Below are 19,502 nucleotides of genomic sequence, written 5' to 3'. Positions count from 1 at the left end.
GGTGGTGCCAATTGTGGATCTATAATTATGGAACACGTGTTAAACCACTGTATCATAGAATCATAGAATCATAGAATCATAGAATGGTTAGGGTTGGAAGGGACCTTCAAAGGTCATCCAGTCCAACCCCCCTGCAAGGAGCAGGGACATCCCCGACTAGATCAGGTTGCTCAGAGCCTCATCCAGCCTGGCCTTGAACGTTTCCAGGGACGGGGATTCCACCACCTCTCTGGGCAACCTGGGCCACTGCTCTACAACTCACGTTGTAAAAAAATTTTTTCCTAATATCATTTTCCTAAATGTACCTCCCTCTATTTTAAAACCATTACTCCTTGTCCTATCGCAACAGGCCCTGCTGAACAGCCTCTCCCCATCTTTCTTGTAGCCACCTTGAGGTACTGGAAGGCCGCTCTAAGGTCTCCCCGGAGCCTTCTCTTCTCCAGGCTGAACAGCCCCAACTCTCTCAGCCTGTCCTCATAAGAGAGGTGCTCCAGCCCTTTTATCATCTTCGTGGCCTCCTCTGCACCTGTATGCGCTGACAGCCACTGAGCAGAAGCACCTTGAGTGGAACAAGGAGACTGATCGAGCCTTTCAGCTACTGAAAAAGGCTTTGATGTCGGCCCCGACTCCCAGATCTTCTTTTCCCAGCGGCAACACAGGAGAACCAGTGCGTCATGACTGTTTGGAAACCATCGAAGCAACATACACAAGCTGCCCAGACCTGAGGGACAGCCCCATGGAGAACGGGGAAAACTGGTTCACAGACGGGAGCAGTTATGTCTTAAATGGCAATCAACATGCGGGATACGCCATCACCACCAGTCAAGAGGTAATAGAATCAGGGCCTTTGCCCATGAACACCTCCGCACAGAAGGCAGAAATAATTGCCCTAACCCGAGCCCTAGAATTGGCCCAGGGCAAAGTTGTGAACATTGACACGGACTCAAAATATGCCTTCGGAGTTGTGCACGCACATGGAGCAATCTGGAAAGAAAGAGGACTATTGAACTCCCAGGGAAAAAATATCAAATATGCAGAAGAAATTCTGAAGCTACTAGAAGCTGTCCAGCTCCCTGAGAAAGTGGCAATTATGCATATTAAGGCACACCAGAAAGTGAGCTCAGATTTGGAAAAAGGGAATGAGCTGGCGGACGGAGAGGCAAAACAAGTGGCCAAAACAAAGGTAAAAATAGAAGGGGCTCTAATTCCTGATAGGCAAATCTCCCTAGAAGGTAAGCCAGAATATACCAAGGAAGATCAGAAACTTATTACAGACTTAGAAGGGTCATATAACGAAGAGGGCTGGGCTTATACCCCACAGGGAAGACTAATTATTCCCTCTTGTTTACTGTGGCACTTGATACGGGAGGAACATGGAGAAAGGCATTGGGGAACAGAAGCTTTGTACAAACATTTAATAAGAGAAATTGTGGCCAGAAACTTATATACCACAGTGAGACAGGTGACTCAACAGTGTGTCTTTTGCCTCCAGACTAATCCTAAAAATACTCCCAAACCAGAAATGGGCCAGATTGGAAAGGGCAATGGGCCTGGACAACAATGGCAGGTTGATTTTACAGAACTTCCAAGAAAAGGGGGGTAGCGGTATTTACTGGTATTAACCGATACCTTTTCAGGTTGGCCAGAAGCATTCCCAACCAGAACAGCTAGGTAACTAAAGTATTGGTACAAGAGATAATACCACATTTTGGGGTTCCAGCAACCATATCCTCTGACAGAGGACCACACTTTGTCTCAAAAATAGTACAACAAATTAGCCACCATTTGGAAATAGATTGGCAACTTCATACCCCATATCTCCGTCAGTCGAGTAGCCAAGTGGAGAAAATGAACCATTTAATCAAAAAGCAAATTGTGAAACTGGGACAAGAAGTGAACTTGAAATGGCCTCAGTCTCTCCCTTTAGCCCTTTTGCGTATACGAACAAGACCAAGGGCGAAGGAAGGACTGAGCCCCTTTGAAATTTTGTATGGACGACCCTATGGAATACAGAGGGGGATATCTATGCAAATTGGAGATGAAATTATGACTTCCTACATGGTGGTATCGAGCAAACAGCTCATTAGAATTTGAAAGTGTGTAATTGGAACCCGGGGAAGAGGTCTAGATGAACCTGTGCATGATATACAACCTGGAGATTACGTACATGTAAAGTCTCTTGCAGAAAAACCTTGAAGCCACAGTGGTGGCACCGTTTCAGGTGCTCCTTACTTCATTCCCTGTAGTCAGAATTAAGGAACAACCTGCTTGGATCCACCACATGAGAACGAAGCCCATGGACACTTGAGGTTGAAAAGGCAACATGTATAAATTATGGGATTAACTAGAGCATGGAGAGAAAACTCATATGTTAACATAACTGAGAAGGTAGCTCAATCCTTTAATCTATCTAACTGCTGGATTTGTACCATGCTCCCAAGGGGCAACATGGAAATACCGTTATATGGGATACCCTCGAATAACTGGACAAATACATTGTATAATAACGGTACCTGGTCCAATGAACGCTGGGGAATGGAGCAAGTAAATTATACTCTACCGACAGGCCCGAGATTTACCTTACAAGCATGGGAAAACATTACTATTAGAAGTCGGTGCATGGGAGATGATAGTAGTGAACAAGCCGTTAAATGGAAATTGGGGTTCAGCTTTGGCCAACAACCAGATTGCTCAGAAACTATGGATGTGGGAGGATATGATTTAACAAGATTAGGGAAATTTTGTAATGTGATTGTCCAGCTGGCATATGACCTGGAGAGAGAATCAGGGGTAAGCGGGTCTCCAGAAAGTGGTTGCAAATTAGGGTTAGGATATTGGTGGTTATGTGGGGATGGGAGGGCAAGAAAGAACTTGCCACCGAATTGGAGGGGACATTGTGCTGGTGGGTATTTAGGTCCTCCTAACTCCTTCTATAATGGATTGGTACCGCCAGTGGGAATTCTGAGAACCCCTTGGAGGCGTACAACTCGATGAATCCCGTTGAACCCGCTAGTAGAAAGACCTACAGGATATCACAGTTTTGCTCGATGGTTAATCCCTGGCCTAGGAATAAGCAAATTGGAAAAGGCAATAGTAAGTATTTTGGCTGAATTGGAGCGGCTTGAGAACTCTACAATGGATGCAATCAAAGCATTACAAACAGAAATCTCATCCCTTAGTAAAGTGGTTTGGCAAAACCAAATGGCATTGGATTTACTAACTGCTAAAGAGGGAGGAGTTGGTATGGTGATAAACCAAAGCTGTTGCACATATATTGGTCAATACAGAGAGCAGAGACGGATTTAGAGGAAATATGGAAACATACCCGTTTGATACATGAGGTTTCGCTGGACGATACCTCTTTTGGGTTTATGGAGTTATGGGACAAATTGACTAGTTGGTTACCAAGTTTAACATGGCTGAAGCAATTATTTGTCGCAGCAATTATAATCATACTTCTGTCCATAATGCTTTGTATGACAGTTCGATGTGGCTTATGGTGTTTTCAGAGCACAGGAAATTCCTACAGTGAATGGAAGAGGAACCAATTACGACGGAAACTTGAGTCTAACAAATATTTTGAGAATATGCTAGATAGGGCAACATTGTACTAGAATTAGGTATAGTAAAGGAATTTACTAATCTTCTAGAAAAGGGGGGACTGAGAGAAGGGGTTAAAGAAATTTTAGTGGATATGGCCTTGATTAATTACTGCTGTGAATACTATGGTGATAAATAGTGCTTGAACCACGCTTAACGATTTGCTAAACCTTTCGTGGGGAGTTTTGCAATTCTTCATGAAAAGACAGTTCCTGATACGGACCACGGGGACTCCTTCAAGAACCAGCTAAAACCCACCCTACAGCTTGAATAAAAGCCAAGATATGCCTGCACGAGAACAAAAGGTTACTAGCGGTGACGAAGAGGCGTCACCTACCTTCATCCCCGCGACCCCCGACAACCACCACCACAAGGCACTGCGCAAGTGCAGATGGGGGGATTTTATGAAAATAACCCCTTGGGACTAATTTTAACACGAGCGGGAATAGCTCATGCATATGTATAGGGGCATTGTGAAGCTTCATGTGTATGTAACACCTGGATGTATAAATTCAAAGTGAGGTGCTGCGTCAGGCGCACACGGCTTTGGCGGGGCTGCCCCCCGTGCTGCCTGGCGCTGAATAAACATACCTACTTTACAATCTTACAGATTGTGGACTCTGTTTTCTGCATGTCAACGGGAGACCATCAAAGGCCCGGCCCGTGGCCCGGCCGGGGAGTGAGTTCCCGTTAGAGAGAGGGGCTTGCTCCCACCCTTTGGCCGAGCCCTGGCACGGGCCGCTTGACCCTGCTCCAGTGCACGATGCTGGGCCTCCACAATGCACCTGCCTCCCCGCTCCGGACACACAAGACCCAAACGACGCGTGACAGAGCGGTCCCCAGGCGGAGACGCCACTGTCCACGCCAGGCGCAGGGACAGCAAGTATTGGTGCAGAGCTGCTGGGGCAGCTCGGTCTGAGAAGAAAGGGCACTGGAAAAAGGATCTCAAGGCAAAGACCAACGCTTCCTGGAAGCTCCAGGATTTCAGAATCCTGTGTCCTAAGGCTTCACGTGGGTCCAGCTCAGCACTGCCTCAGCCACACAACGTGGGCAGAAGACAGGAGCTCTCGTCAGGACCCTGTGTGCTTGCACAGGGCCTTCCTGCCCGCGCCCGTCAACCAGCCTGCAGCAGCTCAGCTCCGAGCCTGCCAGTCCATAGCGACCAGCTGCCAGCTCTTTAGATAAGGAGATGGCCTGTCCAGAGACAGGGACGGAACCCGACAGGGAGCGAGGAGATCCCAGCCCGAAGTACCATCACACCAGCTGTGGCCTGGCCAGCGCCGGGGCTGTTGGTACCCGACCCCCGCGGGCCCGCTCGGCCCCGCAGCCGGAGGAAGAGGCGGAGCGGCGGCGGCCGCCTTCCGCTTCCGGCTTGGCTGCGCAGCCGCAGCTCGCGCCGCTGGGCCGCAGCCCTGGCCGGAGCCGCCCCGCGCTGCCATGGCGCTGAGGCGGCGCCGGGGCCTGGCCGCGGCGGGCTCCCTGCTGCCGCTGCTCTGCGCCCTGCTCCGCGCCGCCGCCGACACCAGCGCCGGCCGGGTAGGTGCGGGAGCGGGAGGGGGGCCGGGGCCGGGCCTGGGCGGCGAGTCCGGAGGTGCTGCTGCTGGGGTTACGGGCGGACGGGGAGCCCGGGCGGGTTGTGCGCTGCGGTGGCCCGGGGGCAGGCTGGAAAGCTGGGCGGGCAGCGGCTCCCCGGCGCCCGGCTCCAGCCCCGCCGCCGCGCCCGGCCGGTGCTGCTCGCCGGAAGCCTTCCCGGCGTCTCCCGTAGGCCCTCGCCGTGCCGCTCTCCGAACCGGCCGGTCCTGGTCGCTGCTGCCGGGCCGGGCTCAGGCGTGCGGCCGGAGCCGCCGGCAGCTCCTCTGCCTGTGCCGGGACAGGTCGGGAACCGGCGGGCGAAGGCAGCCGTGCCCGTTCTGTGTGCTCTTGAGCTTCAGGCAGCCGGGAGGAGCAGCCCCCGCCGTGGGGTGTCCCTTGCCTTCGCCCGCTGCCCAGCCCAGCCCGGCCGGGACGGGACGAGGATAGGCGAGGGCGGCCCCGCTCAGGGCTGCTGTGGTTCGTGTGCTGTGCCCTTGCTGCTCAAGGACAGCCGGTTTTGGTCGGGCTGAGGGTCTGCGTGTCCAGCACCCTGCATTTGTCGGAGGCCGGCGCTGATGCCCAGGCAGTGGTAGCGAATGTCCGGTCTCCATGCAGTTCTGCAGCTTGGCTTTGTCTGCAGCCAGTGGTGATGTTCGTGCTGAATAGCGCTGTATGTTCATTTCCTTGGTGAACTTCAACGTGCCCAGCCCAGATGTCGTCTTATGCCTTCTTTCTCCTGCTTTGGAAGCAAGGCCTTTCTGTCTTCCCAATGGGTTCTTGCACAGAAAAATGGGGATTGTTCTCCCTCTTGTGCCCCTCCTCGCTTGAGCCCCTTTCCTGCTGTGGTGTTACGTTAAGGGAAGATGTGCCTCTTCTCTCCCCCCTGCCCTGGGTGATCAGGCTGCCAGTGTGGGAGCAGCGCACGCAGATCAGCATCAGTGCTTGTGTGTCGAGAGCTGTCTCCTGCGTGGGGGTCAGCTGGATTGTCCTCGTGGCTGGAAAATACGGGATATATGTTGGTCTCATAGTAATCCTGGCCTAAGGATTGCGTCAGAGGGCTGGGGTGTTGGCCAGAAGAAGGAAACACTGGGGTGTGTGCATGAAAAGTTGTGGTGAGAAGTTTATGAAAGCAAGCCTTCCAGGTTTTATTGGTGTTTGCACTTACTGGTGAATTGATATTCCTTTTTCTCGTGGTATGAAAGTGAGGGTGGGGAGAGAGGGGAGGAACAAAGTTCCTGAATTAACGGGTGTTTCTGAAAATGCTGTCTTTAGTATTTTGACAAGTTTGGCGTGTGATTTTATTTGAGGCTGCGTTTTGAGGAGGAGGTGGGGAAAAGCGAAAAGCTCCTTGAGGAGAGTTAGCTGTTTTCCTGTTGTCATGATTTGCTAGATATCTGCTATTGGCAGAGGAAAAGTCCATCTAACCAGAATCCTTGCAAGCTCTCTGAGTGTGTTTCTTTGAAGTTGTTTTTTTTTTGAAAGAAATATTCCTGCGCTCAGTGCAAGCGTAAAGCTGAGCCTGTGTTTGCAGGCGTTGCCCAGGCCTGTGAAGCTGTTTGCTTGGCGTGGTGGTCCAGAGGCAGCAGTAGGTGGCGGGCAGGGGGGTGTTGGGAGCATGCTGCTGTGGGGACTGAGAAATCTCATGATGGCAAGGTGACAGGGTGCACAGGAGGACTCTGGAACAAGGACAGAGCTTCTTGGGCGTTTCTGGTGCTCCAAAGACGTGAGTCTGCCCTGGTTGCTCAGTAGGGATGATGGCCATTTTTAATCAGCAGGTCTCCATTGTGATGTCAGGACAGGTGATATTAAGCTGGGTCTTCAGCCCTTCCCAGGATCAGATGATATTACCAGACCTGACAAAAAAAAAAAGAGGTGGTTGGATTTTTTGGGCTAGTTTGTCACTTTTTCTTTTGAGGAAATGTTCTGTTCTGTTAAGTTGAAAATTTGCTGTGGCATCTTACCATCTGTTTCTTTTTTTTCTTTTCTTTTCTTTTTTTTTTTTCAGAGTTGGTTGAAAACTTATGGCTACTTACTTCCATCTGACAGCCAAATGTCTGCCTTGCAGTCGGGAAAAGCTGTGCAGTCCGCAGTTGCCACTATGCAACAGTTTTATGGGATCCCAGTAACAGGAGTTTTGGACCAGACAACTATTGAGTAAGATTAACGTAGGCTAATTTTGTCTTTCCCTTTCTTAACACATTGTCATATTACCTGGGCAATTATTCCAGCTACAAGAAGTCCTCAAAAGGGATGGGTTTGACTCAGCCAGAGGAGTCTTGATAATGAAAAGATGTCCCTAACGAAAACATGTGGACAACTCCACCTTTTCTTTTTTGCCAACGGTACTGTTTGCAGGTGTGAGGAGAAGCTCTTGTTAAATGTCATTCTTTGTACATTGCTGGTGCACAGGCAAAACATGAATCCTGTGAGCTTCTGAAAGCAGAGAACATACAGAATTTAATTTGTTTCCATCTGTGTCTGGATTTAGGTGAAATTTTGGCTCCAGAAATGGCTTGTGATGTATTTCTGAATTAACTGGAGTTGTGGATCACCACAGATGGTACTTGTGGAGACCTGTACTTCCCAGTTGAAGTGGATTGTTGTAGTCTGATGGTAATAGTCAAGACTACTTAGCTGTCAGTAGTTGCCATTTGTTGGACATTAGATGTTCTCTGCTCTATGTTGACCATTTGTTGTTTGTGATCAGTGTCTTGATAGCACAGCAGCATTGATCTAAATGACCTAGGCTGGGGGGACTTTGTTCTTTGAAGGCTGTTGCCTTTAGTCTGATCTTCAGTTTGTACCGCAAAGTGTGGTGTGGAAGTGGTGTCCTGGTGTGGAAGCGGTGTCCTCTGCTACCTGACTGCCTTCCTGGCACCGGATTGCCTGGATGCTGTGCATTGGCTCAGTCTGCTGCTGGTCTGGACTAGGGGAGTGTCTGTTGACTAAAGCCGAATGCAGATAAGGTCTTACTAATTCTTTCTGGGGGAAAGAAGCATCTCATGGTGAGCAAAAAAAGGAAGTGCAAATAACAGAGCTTGCTTAGCCTGCCTGGGAGCTTTCCCGTGACCTTTTCTTACTGCATTAGCAGAGTCCTTTAGAGTGGGCCCTGCCTAGTTCATCTCTCCTGTTGCGGCACTCTGCTGCCAAAAGGGACACAGTAGCACAAAAGAAGGGGACAAGTAGTAACCAAATAGCGTGAAGAACAAAGGGATTTGGTTTTATGCCTTCTGGACTATGGGAACAGGGAGAAACAGACCAGACTATGGGAAGAGGGGGAAACAGAAGAAATCAGTGAGTTAGGCAGGAGGGACTCATCCTGGACTGAGAGTGTGTCTCCACTGAATGTGCCGTTCCCTTCTTTAGCTCACAGGAAAAGCCCCTTGTTCTCCATTGAAGGGTGGAGAAAATCCTGTTTGTTTGCTTTTCAAATGAGAATCATAGAATGGTTAGGGTTGGAAGGGACCTTCAAAGGTCATCTAGTCCAACCCCCCTGCAAGGAGCAGGGACATCCCTGACTAGGTCAGGTTGCTCAGAGCCTCATCCAGCCTGGCCTTGAACGTTTCCAGAGATGGGGCCTCCACCACCTTTCTGGGCAACCTGTTCCAGTGTTCTATAACTCGCATCGTAAAAAAATTTTCCCTAATTTCTAATCTAAATCTACCTCCCTCTATTTTAAAACCATTACCTCTCGTCCTATTGCAACAGGCCCTGCTAAACAGCCTATCCCCATCTTTCTTGTAGGCCCCCTTGAGGTACTGGAAGACCGCTATCAGGTCTCCCCGGAGCCTCCTGTTCTCCAGGCTGAACAGCCCCAACTCTCTCAGCCTGTCCTCATAAGAGAGGTGCTCCAGCCCTTTTATCATCTTCGTGGCCCTCCTCTGGAACTTCTCCAACTGGTGGATGTCCTTCTTGTGTTGGGGGCTCCAGAACTGGACACAGTACTCCAGGTGGGGTCTCACCAGGGCAGAGTAGAGGGGGAGAATCACCTCCCTCGACCTGCTGGCCACGCTTCTCTTGATGCAGCCCAGGATGCAGTTGGCCTTCTGGGCCGCAAGGGCGCATTGCCTGCTCATGTTAAGCTTCTCATCCACCAGCACTCCCAAGTCCTTCTCCTCAGGGCTGCTCTCAATCCATTCTCCACCCAGCCTGTATTTGTGCCTGGGATTGCCATGACCCAGGTGCAGGACCTTGCACTTGGCCTGGTTGAACTTCATGAGGTTTGCACGGGCCCACCTCTCCAGCCTGTCCAGGTCCCTCTGGATGGCATCCCTCCCTTCCAGCGTGTCGATGGCACCACACAACTTGGTGTCGTTGGTGAACTTGCTGAGGGTGCACTCTATCCCACTGTCCATGCCGCCAACAAAGATGTGAATGAGGTGAAAATTAACTGCTTTTTAAATGTGGGGATTTTCTGAGAAAATGGTACTCATTGCCATTAGTACCACGGTTTGTAAGTGAATGCTGAGGCAGAGCCAAAGAGCGAGGTTGTGTGTGCAGTTGGTGTGTAGAAGCTTCCAGTTGGGATGCTTCTGAGTGGGAAGAGGTGGGGAAAGTAGGGGCTGTGATATTGGGTTGCTAGTTTGTAAAGGTAGGGAGCTGTTTCTGCTGCCCTGTGGGTGACGGGGAAGGGAGCAAACTGCATGTGGGAGTCCTTACTTTAGTAAGTAAAAGTATTTTTCTGGATGAAGTGAAGATGTTGCCCATATTTTACTTGGTTTTTACATGAGCAGAGATTGATTGGTGCATGAGCACCCAAAGGCTGATGGGTGAAAAACCTAGATGGTTCCCTTTTCTGAAGCTCTGGTCTCCAAAGGTTGAAACCTCTGCTGCAACCAAATGTGGGTGTGTTCTACAGGCACGTTCGGTTGCTCTACCTCCGTCTGTCCTGAGTCAGTAGGTCCATATGCTGGGTGGAGCAGGAGTGCTGGCCTAGAAACTACATGAAATGAAAAAGAGATCTCAGTTGCTGTGCAGTGAGCCTGTATTTTGAGTTGGAGGGGCATGTCTGGCTGGGCGTTGGTGGGCTGTCCCTTCCTCAGGCTTGGTTGTGGAAGCTGAGCTAAAGGAGAAGAGCTGGCAAGGCAGGCTGGCTCTGAGAGCACTGAGGCATTTGCGAAGCTGTTATTTCAGTCGGTGTTATGAGCTTTGAGATTGCAGTTGTGAATTTTTCTGTCACTTCTGTCAGTGTCATAAGCTCTGTCCCTTTAAAGTGACTTTAGAATCAGAGTGAGAAGTTATTATTTTCTATGTTTTTTTTTTTTTTTGTTGGGCAACAAATTCTGCATATTCTGTTTACACTTATTATGAAAGCCTGAAGTTTTCCATCTCCTTCCCCACACGCCCCCAAATCCTGAGCTTGTTCTCTTCTCCAAGACTGATGCCCAAGTGTGTGAAAGCTAGCATGCAGGCGCTGCCAGTGGGAGTGGGAAATGGGAAGGAGCAACACCGTTAGTGTGGCTTACTGGTACCCAACAGGAAGGTCAGGTGGGGGGATCTGTTCAGCAGAGGAGCTGTCTTGAAGTAGCAGGTTGAGGATATGGAGTTTCCTGTCAGGAGAGCAGGGAAGAACGTGTAAAACAGCCTCCTTATACCCTGCAGTTGACAGTGCCTGAGCCAACTTTGCGTCTGCCTGCAGCTCGTGGATTGAATTGTAATTTTGCTCGGCAGCTGGGCAAGGAGATAGTCCTGGGAGCCTGCCGACAGAGACAGCACGCTAGCGCCTAGCAAAAGGGATGGCTGTGTTTGTCATAATCCATCACGTGGCCCTGGAGGGAACCAAGAGACAGCATTACTTGTGTTGGAAGTGGCTTGTGTGTCTTGTGCTTTGCCTTGAGCCTGTTGTGCAGCCCCTCGCCTTGGGATGCACGACGCAGCTGTTTTAAGGTACCACTCCCACCAACTCAGTAGTAGGCAATTGAGAGTGGCAACTTCCTCTGTTTAGTCTTGTGGAGGACTTGGATCTGGGGAAAGCAGCAGTATCTGGAAAAGAGCTAGATGTCACTGCTTTGGGAAATTACCTGTTTTCTGCATGCCAAGCAGCTGGAGGAATGCAATAGTCTGTGTGTAAACAGTGCCAAGTATAAATTTTGATGATCCAGTGTTATTGCTGCCCTCATGTAAAAAAGAAAAAAAAAAGGGTGGTGAAAGGGAGGAAGCAACCATAAGTATCTGAATCCTGGTTCAAATAATTGTCTTTTGTTGTTGTTTCTGACGTGATGTGTTTTTATAAATCCCCTGGAACACAGGAAACGTTATCCAACCTGCTGAGTAGAGAATGGCTGTCAGAAAGCTCAGCTAAAGAAGATCCATGGCGGCAAGCTACAGCTCTGCGATTGTTTTGCCATAGAGCTGCCCTGCTGAGAAAAGAAGAGATGGCTGGACTTGTCCCCGGGTCCATGTGATTAGACTAGGGCCTGCGTGTCTGGGAAGTAAGGTTGATCGCAGAACTGATGCAGATGAACACTCTCAGCTTGACGTTAGCACAGGCTGTGACAGCTTGGTTAGAGCTGGGCAGCATCCAGGCAGCTGGGCTTTTCTACTAGGTCTGTTTCAGAAAGTGTGTAGTTGAGCTCTGGAACAGACTGCGGTGGAATCTGAGGGTTCAGACAGGCCTAAGTGTAATGGGGTTGAAAGAGGAGTTAGGCAGCATAAGCCTATCGGCAGCTCTGCCAGTGTTGATACCTTGGAAGCTTTGACTCAAGAAGCCCTTAAAGCCCAGGGTGCTGGTACTGCAGCTTGCTTCTGGAGCAGCCCCGTGCCCTGCCCTGTGTCGTACGTTGTGATGGAGCTGGCAGAGCTGCAGAGAATTTGACTAAGTTTGAGGGAGTTCATTTTTGTTCGTACCTCTGTGCGATTCTGGTTGGCTTTGATTTCCTGCAGCCTGCTTGGCATGAGGCAGTTATTGGGAAGGGGCAGCTGGCGTTCATACGTGAAACAGATGTTGAGGTGTGAGGGACTTGGCGATGTACTGCTAGTGTGACAGCATAGCTAGCGCTGTCCTGGAAAGTCCTGAGGTCTTGTCCTAAACATCCATGTTGGCTTGGTAGCACTCCCCTGTTACCTGGATGATACTAGGAAAGATAAAACAGAACGTCACTTTCTGACTGTAATCAGGGCCTGATGATGTTCAGAGAACTGGAGATTTCATGAAGTTCAGGAGATGAAAACCTAATTCGCTCTATGGTTTGTGTAAGGTTGTGCTAAAAGCTCTATACCATATCATATGACGGGGATTTAAATAAAAATACTCAGGAAATATCTAGGAGAACACAGGCTACAGTAAGCCTATATTCTCTCTAGCAAAGTGGTAGAAGCAATGCGAAAGAACACAAATAAAGGACACTTGGAAAAACAGTGTGTTGTAATTGTTGAATTAATATGGCTTTTCTGAAAGCAAACCTTAGATGTATCGCTTTTCTTTGAAGGTGGCAGCACAGTTGTGTGGAACAGACAGATCTGATTTCCACAGGTTGTGTAGATTTCTGGAAGACATACTGTACTGATAAATGTAAGGCAGTGTAAGCGGGGAAGATCTGTGCTAGCTTTACGCAGACCGCTTGGGTTCTTGCCAAGTACAGTACGATGTGTGTAACTCTCATTTGCTCTGGTCTTGGTGGGAAGATGGCAGATGACTGCATGGAAATTTGTAAGCACCTGCAGTTTTTACACATAGGAGGTGGAATAAGGGAAGGTCAGCTTGAACTGGGAGCAGGTACGTGTGCTGTGAAAGAGTGCTCTTGTGAGGCTGTACAAGGCAAAGTGTCTGGTTTTTATTTGAAAGGTGACCTGGAAAGAAGTCCTGTAAACCATCTACTGGTGAGGGGAAGGCACTCTCGGAAAGTGTGGGGCCAATATTTTTGGCAGATTGTTTAGGCTCAAGCATGTGGGCACGTATGGACAACTTGCTGTTGGCTGGCTGCAGTTGATGGAGGAATGTCTTCATTTGGAGGCCAACAGCTGTCCCCTGGGTGGCCAGGGATGTAGGGGAAGTGCTGCTGAGGAGAGGGGAGAGGATTTGATGTCCTCTGTGAGAAATCTGCCAGGATTTGCTACGATGCTCTTCTCATGTGTGACCAGGCAGTGGCATGTTTCTGCGCCCCGTGTCCTGCAGAGTGTCCTTAAGGCATTGTGCCCAGCAGACACCTGCCTTTGCCATCCGAGGACGTGGCTCAAATGCATAAAATGCCTGAAGAATGCCAGTGGCAGTGCCCCCAGCAGCAGCCTAAGCAGGAGGCTGAGGGCAGTGCCAGTGTGCTTGGGAAGCTGTGGCCAGAGACTGCTTGCGTTATTCCTGGGCTCTGGTCTCCTGTCCCGGGCTGCACTGCAAAATCCTAAAGAATGTGACTGGGACAGAAAGTTGCTGTGCTCGGACCTTCGGAGACCAGTACCTGTAGTTTCTCTGTTCCTGTCCTTGTCTCCTTTTTCCCCTGCTGCTGCATGTAGTGATGGGCAGATTCGTTCATCCTTAAGCCACTTCTGACTTCTCTGGAGTGTGCCCACATCAGCAAGTGAGATAGTATCCTGAGATACAGTCTGTTTCTTCTTGTTAGATAATCATTTAGGTTGGAAGAGACCTCTTGAGATCATATCTTCCAACCCCCTGCTCAAACAGGGACAGCTGGAGCAGGTTCCCCAGGACCATGTCCAGTTGGGTTTTGAATACCTCCAAGGATGGAGACTCTACCACTTCTCTGGGCAACCTGTGCCATTGTTTGCCCACCCCCAAGCTGGTGCAAGAAATCAGCAAAAGATCTGTGAGGTTGAGGTGAAGGAGATAGGGGAGGAGACCTGACTTCTCCGATAATAGTGCCTGGGTCCCTGTCCAGGGGACAGCATCCTCTGCTCCTCCAGTTCACCTGGCCATAGAGGCAGGAGTTTCCTACATCATGAGTGACATCAAAAGAGTCAAGGGTTATGGGGAGGACCTAACAGGATTTGGTGATTGTGACCCACAGATTGGGGTGCTCTGTTGTGGTCGTTACAGGTGAAAGCCTTAGTTGTTACCTGGGAGGGTGGTGTTTGCATGTGGTTAATCTTATCTAGTGAATCGTTAATTTGAGGGTTTTTTACTGGCACAGCAGCACTGTAATAAACGGAGAGTGGACAGAGTAGGTGACAGGGGAGTTTGATCCCAGTGCACACGCATGTGCAGTTTTGATCTGGGTTTCTTTTGTGACATTATTGTTACTAAGCTCTTGTCCAGCATAAGGGCTACCTGATCTGCTATCCGTGTTTCCAAAAGGAAAAATGAATTTTTTGGTGTGTGGATTGCATAGAGCTGTGCACCCCACCTCTGCTGGCAAAGAGGGTAAACTTGTAAGAGGGGAGACTGAGCCCTTCTTGGTATCTGCATTGGCCATCCCTCGGAGGTCTTCCAGTCACCCCCTGAGTTCTTTTGAATCTCTTTCCCAAACTCTTTGTTAGCTTACCTTTTCTTTCCTTCCCTTCCAGGTGGATGAAGAAGCCTCGATGTGGAGTTCCAGATCATCCCCACCTACGCCATAGCCGGAGGAAAAAGCGCTATGCACTGACTGGACAGAAGTGGAGGCAGAAGCATATAACCTACAGGTACTGCCTCCTTCCTGCCCCTCTTTGGGGAAGAAAATGTTCTGTACTTGCTGGTATGCAAATTTTGTAAGTACTTATAAAAACTAGATTTTCCCTGTAATGCCTTCTTGAGGCTTTCATTCTCAGAACGTGGTGGAGAGGAATACTTTCAGAGCACTGGGGTAACTGAAGAGTGTATTCTTAGTTAGAAAATAACTGATCAGTAAAGACACCAGAATGCCAGTAAGCCCCTTTCTCTTCCCTTAAAAATCTAGGGCTCTAGTCCTTAGGTCATGTGTCATCTTTAACAAATGATTAAAGCAGAAGGAATCATAGAACGGTTAGGGTTGGAAGAGACCTTTAAAGGTCATCCAGTCCAACCCCCCTGCAAGGAGCAGGGACATCTCCAACCAGATCAGGTTGCTCAGAGCCCCGGCCAACCTGGCCTGGAATGTTTCCAGGGATGGGGCATCCACCGCCTCTCTGGGCAACCTGGGCCAGTGCTCCACAACCCTCATTGTAATTTTTCTTTATATCCAGTCTGAACCTACCTCCCTCTATTTTAAAACCATGACCCCTTGCCCTACTGAACAGTCTCTCCCCATCTTTCCTGTAGGTCCCCTTTAGGCACTGGGAGGCTGCTTTTAAGGTCTCCCCGGAGCCTCCTCTTCTCCAGGCTGAACAGCCCCAACCCTCTCAGCCTGTCCATAAGAGAGGTGCTCCAGCCCTCTGATCATCTTTGTGGCCTCCTCTGGACCCTCTCCAACTGGTCCATGTCCTTCTGACGCTGGGGCCTCCAGAGCTGGACGCAGTGCTGCAGGTGGGGTCTCGCAAGAGCAGAATAGAGGGGCAGAATCCCCTCCCTTGACCTGATGATCACACTTCTTGTGATGCAGCCCAGGATGCGGTTGGCCTTTTGGGCTGCCAGCGCACATTGCCGGCTCCTGTTGAGCTTCTCATCCGCCAGCACCCCCAACCCCTTCTCCTCAGGGCTGGTCTCGATCCATTCCCCGCCCAGCCTGGATCTGTGCCTAGGATTGTCACGACCCAGGTGCAGGACCTTGCACTTGGCCTGGTTGAACTTCATGAGGTTTGCACGGGCCCACCTCTCCAGCCTGTCAAGGTCCCTCTGGATGGCATCCCTCTCCTCCAGCGTGTCAATGGCACCACACAACTTGGTGTTGTTGGCCAGCTTGCTGAGGGTGCGCTCTATCCCACTGTCCATGTTGCTGACAAAGAAGTTAAACAGTGCCAGTCCCAGTACGAGTCCCTAAGGAATGCTACTCATCACTGGTCTCCACTTGGACATTGACCACAACTCTCTGAGTGCGGCTGTCCAGCCAATTCCTTATCCACCGAGTGGTCCATCTGTCAAATCCAGTTTAGAGGCAATCCTCTCCAGTTTAGAGACAATGATGTCATGTGGGACAGTGTTAAATGCCTTGCGCAAGTCCAGGCAGATGACGTCAGTTGCTCATCCCTTGCCCACCAATGCTGTAACCCCGTCATAGAAGGCCACGAGGCACGATCTGCACTTAGTGAACCCATATTGACTGTCATCAATCTCCTCCTTGCTCTCCATATGCCTTAGCATGGTTTCCAGGAGGGTCTGCTACGTGATCTTGCCAGGGAGAGAGGTGAGGCTGACCGGCCTGGAGTTCCCAGAGTCGTCCTTATTTCCCTTTTTAAAAACAGGGGTTATGTTTCCCCTTTTCCAGTCATTGGGGACCTTACCACGACTTCTCAAATGCAATGGCCAGCGGCTTGGCAGCTTCATCCACCCTCAGGACCCACGGATGTGTCTCATCAGATCTCATGGACTTGTGCACCTTCTGGTTCCTCAGATGGTCTTCAGCCTACTCTTCTCCTACAGTGGGACAGTTCTTCATTCTCCCAGTCCCTGCTTTTGTCTGCTATGAGTCGGGCGATGTGGCTACAGCCCTCGCCAGTGAAGACTGAGGCAAAAAAGTCATTGAGCACCTCAGCCTTCTCTGTGTCCTGGGAGGGGACCAGGTCTCCCGTTTCCTTCCAGAGAGGGCCCACATTCTCCCTGGTCTTCCTTTTGTATCCAGCGTACCTAAAGAAGCTTTTCTTGTTGCCTTGGATGTTCCTGGCCAGATTTAATTCTATCAGGGCTTTAACCTTCCTTACCTGATTCCCGGCCACTCAGACAACCTCTCTGTATTTCTCCCAGGCTACCTATCCCTGCTTCCACCCTGTGTACACCTCCTTTTTTTTTTTTCTTTTTTTTTTTTTTTTTTTCCCTGTTTCCTTTTCTGTTTCTCCAGGCCTCCTGGAGTTTCTGCCAGACTTCCTCTTTGTTGGGATGCATCGCTCCTGAGCTTGGAGGAGGTGATCCTTGAATATTAACCAGCTTTCTTGTGCCCCTTTTCCCTCCAGGGCTGTATCCCATGGTACTTTGCCCAGCTGGTCCCTGAAGAGGCCAAAGTCTGCCCTCCTGGGGTCCAGGGCAGAGAACTTGCTGTGTGCCCTCCTCGCTGCCCAAAGGATCTTGAACTCCACCATTTCATGGCCACTGCAGCCAAGGCTGCCCTTGAGATCCACAGTCATTGTCTAAAGGCATCATGCTTTCTCCCTCTACTGATTTGTAACATTTTACTGAATATTCATTTTTGCAGAGGTTTTACTTTCCCTCATGTAGCAGAGCTCTTGCGTTTGTCCAGATTTAGACCTACTGAAGCAGGATGCTGAAGTGGGCTACAGGTGTCACATGAGTGTTATGTAGTGACAATTGTTTTCCAGAGATGTGTTTTGAGTCTTTTAGGCCCTTTGCTTTCAAAAGGCAATCGCCAAATGATTCCAGTAGAAGTTTTTGACAATAAGAACATCACTTCAAAATAAAGTTAAACCCCTCTCCAGTTGAAAAAATAGCCTTTTAATTTTTTTTTAAATGGAAAAGGAGGTTGCAGAGGAGTGAAAATTAGGAATGTAGACATTAAGGAGAAGGTACGGGTGAGCAAGGCTAAGACAGAAATAAAGTCTGTGGTGGTGAAGAGGTGGAGATCTGAGTGACCGGCATGGGGAAAGTGCCAGAGTGTACAGGAAGAGAGATGATACTGTGAACGAAAAGAGAATCGGGTGCTGGGGCACTCTGTTGCTTCTGCAGAGAGCTGTGAGAAAGGAGGAGGAGGAGGATTCTTCAAGTAACAGTGTGGGACTGCAGAAACTGGAAGGAGGGACTAGTTCAAAGCTTCCACCAGTAATCATTCCTTTAGCTCAGACTGTAAAGGGACACCTTGTGTATGTGAAGATCTGAGAGTCAGGTCCTGCTTCTAACCTTTTCTGAACCATAGGGAAAGCGGTACACAGTGGCGTAAATAAAACCTGTCCTAAGTGTATGTGTAGCCCCAGGAGGCAGACTGGCAGATTGCCTCACTTCTGCCATTGTCAAGCTAGCAGCGGTTTAACTTTCCCGTTTCAGTGTTTGTAGCGTGCCATTCACGTGATCAATGTTTGGGTTTACCAGCGGGTGTATTACAGTGTCCTTCATCTGTCGATCGTTGTATTAACTTGAGCCAGTTTCACTAAAGACTGAAAGTTGTTTCTGTGACATAGATATTTCATATTCCCCAAGCCAAGTTTAACAGGTTTCAAGTCTATTATATGTACACACAAAAACCAGCCCATGAACAGCACTTTTTAAGCTGAAGTTTACCATTATGGGAAATTTATATGCAGTTAAACCCCATAAATTCTGTATCATCAGCTTTCATGGACTGGGTTGCGCAAAACTGGCAAGTCCCTCACTCCTGTGAGCTCTTGAGTGTGTTGAGTAGTCCTAAGCATGACCCTGCTCATATAAATAGTTTATTGAAAGACTTGTTTCTCAAAATAATTCTAGTAGTCAATTTTTTACATACACTGGCTTCCATTTTAACGTGATAACTTCAGACAAAATCTGAAGTAATTTACAGTAATTAACAACTAAGTAAGTTACTTAGCTGTCTACGCCAGGCTGTGAAAGGCTGTGAGGTTTTTAGGAAGCAATGCAAGATCAACCAAAAAAGTATTGGGAAGATTCTTAGATGTGGCTGTGTGTTGGAATTATAAAAAGAAGTCTGGAATGTATTCTGCAAATTTAAACGACCCTTCTTTCTCATTCACACAGTGTACACAACTATACCCCCAAGGTTGGAGAGGTTGATACCAGGAGAGCCATTCGCCAGGCGTTTGATGTTTGGCAGAGAGTGACACCGCTTACCTTTGAAGAGGTCCCTTACCATGAAATCAAAAATGACCGGAAGGAGGCTGATATTATGATATTTTTTGCTTCTGGTTTCCATGGAGACAGTTCTCCATTTGATGGAGAAGGTGGATTCCTAGCTCACGCTTACTTTCCTGGACCAGGAATAGGAGGAGATACTCACTTTGATTCCGATGAGCCGTGGACCCTGGGAAATTCTAATCACGATGGTAAGAGTGCAGGTCATTTTTCAAAACAAGGATAAGTTGAATGTAGACACATTGATGGGCTTTCAGCTTGGAAGTATTCAATTAGTGGAGCTTTTGCCTCCCATACAATGGATCAGCTGTTTTCTAAAAGTGGGTAAATAATTTTGTGAGTGAGTTTGTGACTCTGCGCGCATCTCTGTACACGTGTGAATGCTGAGGAGTAAACAGAAATGTGTGTCTGCTGGCTTTTTACCTCTGGAGATCTGGACTGTAGTTGCTGCAGAAACCACGGCTCTGGGAGGGAAGGGGTTAACAAGAGGGTGTTGAGATGTAAACTCTGTCTCTCCTGGAGTACTAACAAGGGCAAT

At 49.1% G+C, this 19,502-nt stretch overlaps 1 protein-coding gene and 1 pseudogene across 3 annotated transcripts in view; both read left to right on the top strand.

Moving 5' to 3' along the window:
• The first annotated feature begins 2,619 nt into the window (after positions 1-2,619).
• Positions 2,620-3,614, top strand: LOC147598683 (endogenous retrovirus group V member 2 Env polyprotein-like; annotated as a pseudogene).
• Positions 3,615-5,020: 1,406 nt separating this feature from the next.
• Positions 5,021-19,502, top strand: part of MMP24 (matrix metallopeptidase 24) — a 50,033-nt gene continuing 35,551 nt past the window's right edge. The window contains exons 1-4 of one of the 3 annotated variants that reach the window (XM_086760508.1): positions 5,021-5,136; positions 7,178-7,326; positions 14,626-14,742; positions 18,851-19,155. In XM_086760508.1, coding sequence (XP_086616634.1) covers positions 5,038-5,136; positions 7,178-7,326; positions 14,626-14,742; positions 18,851-19,155 — 670 coding nt within the window. In that variant the 5' untranslated portion in view covers positions 5,021-5,037. Of the gene's footprint in view, positions 5,137-7,177; positions 7,338-14,625; positions 14,743-18,850; positions 19,156-19,502 lie in introns of those variants that run through there. The other 2 variants (XM_086760509.1, XM_086760510.1) reach the window with 2 other exon arrangements.

Source organism: Chlamydotis macqueenii, chromosome 16, assembly GCF_036417535.1.
Source record: "Chlamydotis macqueenii isolate bChlMac1 chromosome 16, bChlMac1.mat, whole genome shotgun sequence".
In the NCBI taxonomy this organism is placed as follows: Eukaryota; Metazoa; Chordata; class Aves; order Otidiformes; family Otididae; genus Chlamydotis; species Chlamydotis macqueenii.
Note: the sequence above shows the minus strand (reverse complement) of the source record. Positions and strands in the feature narration are given on the sequence as shown.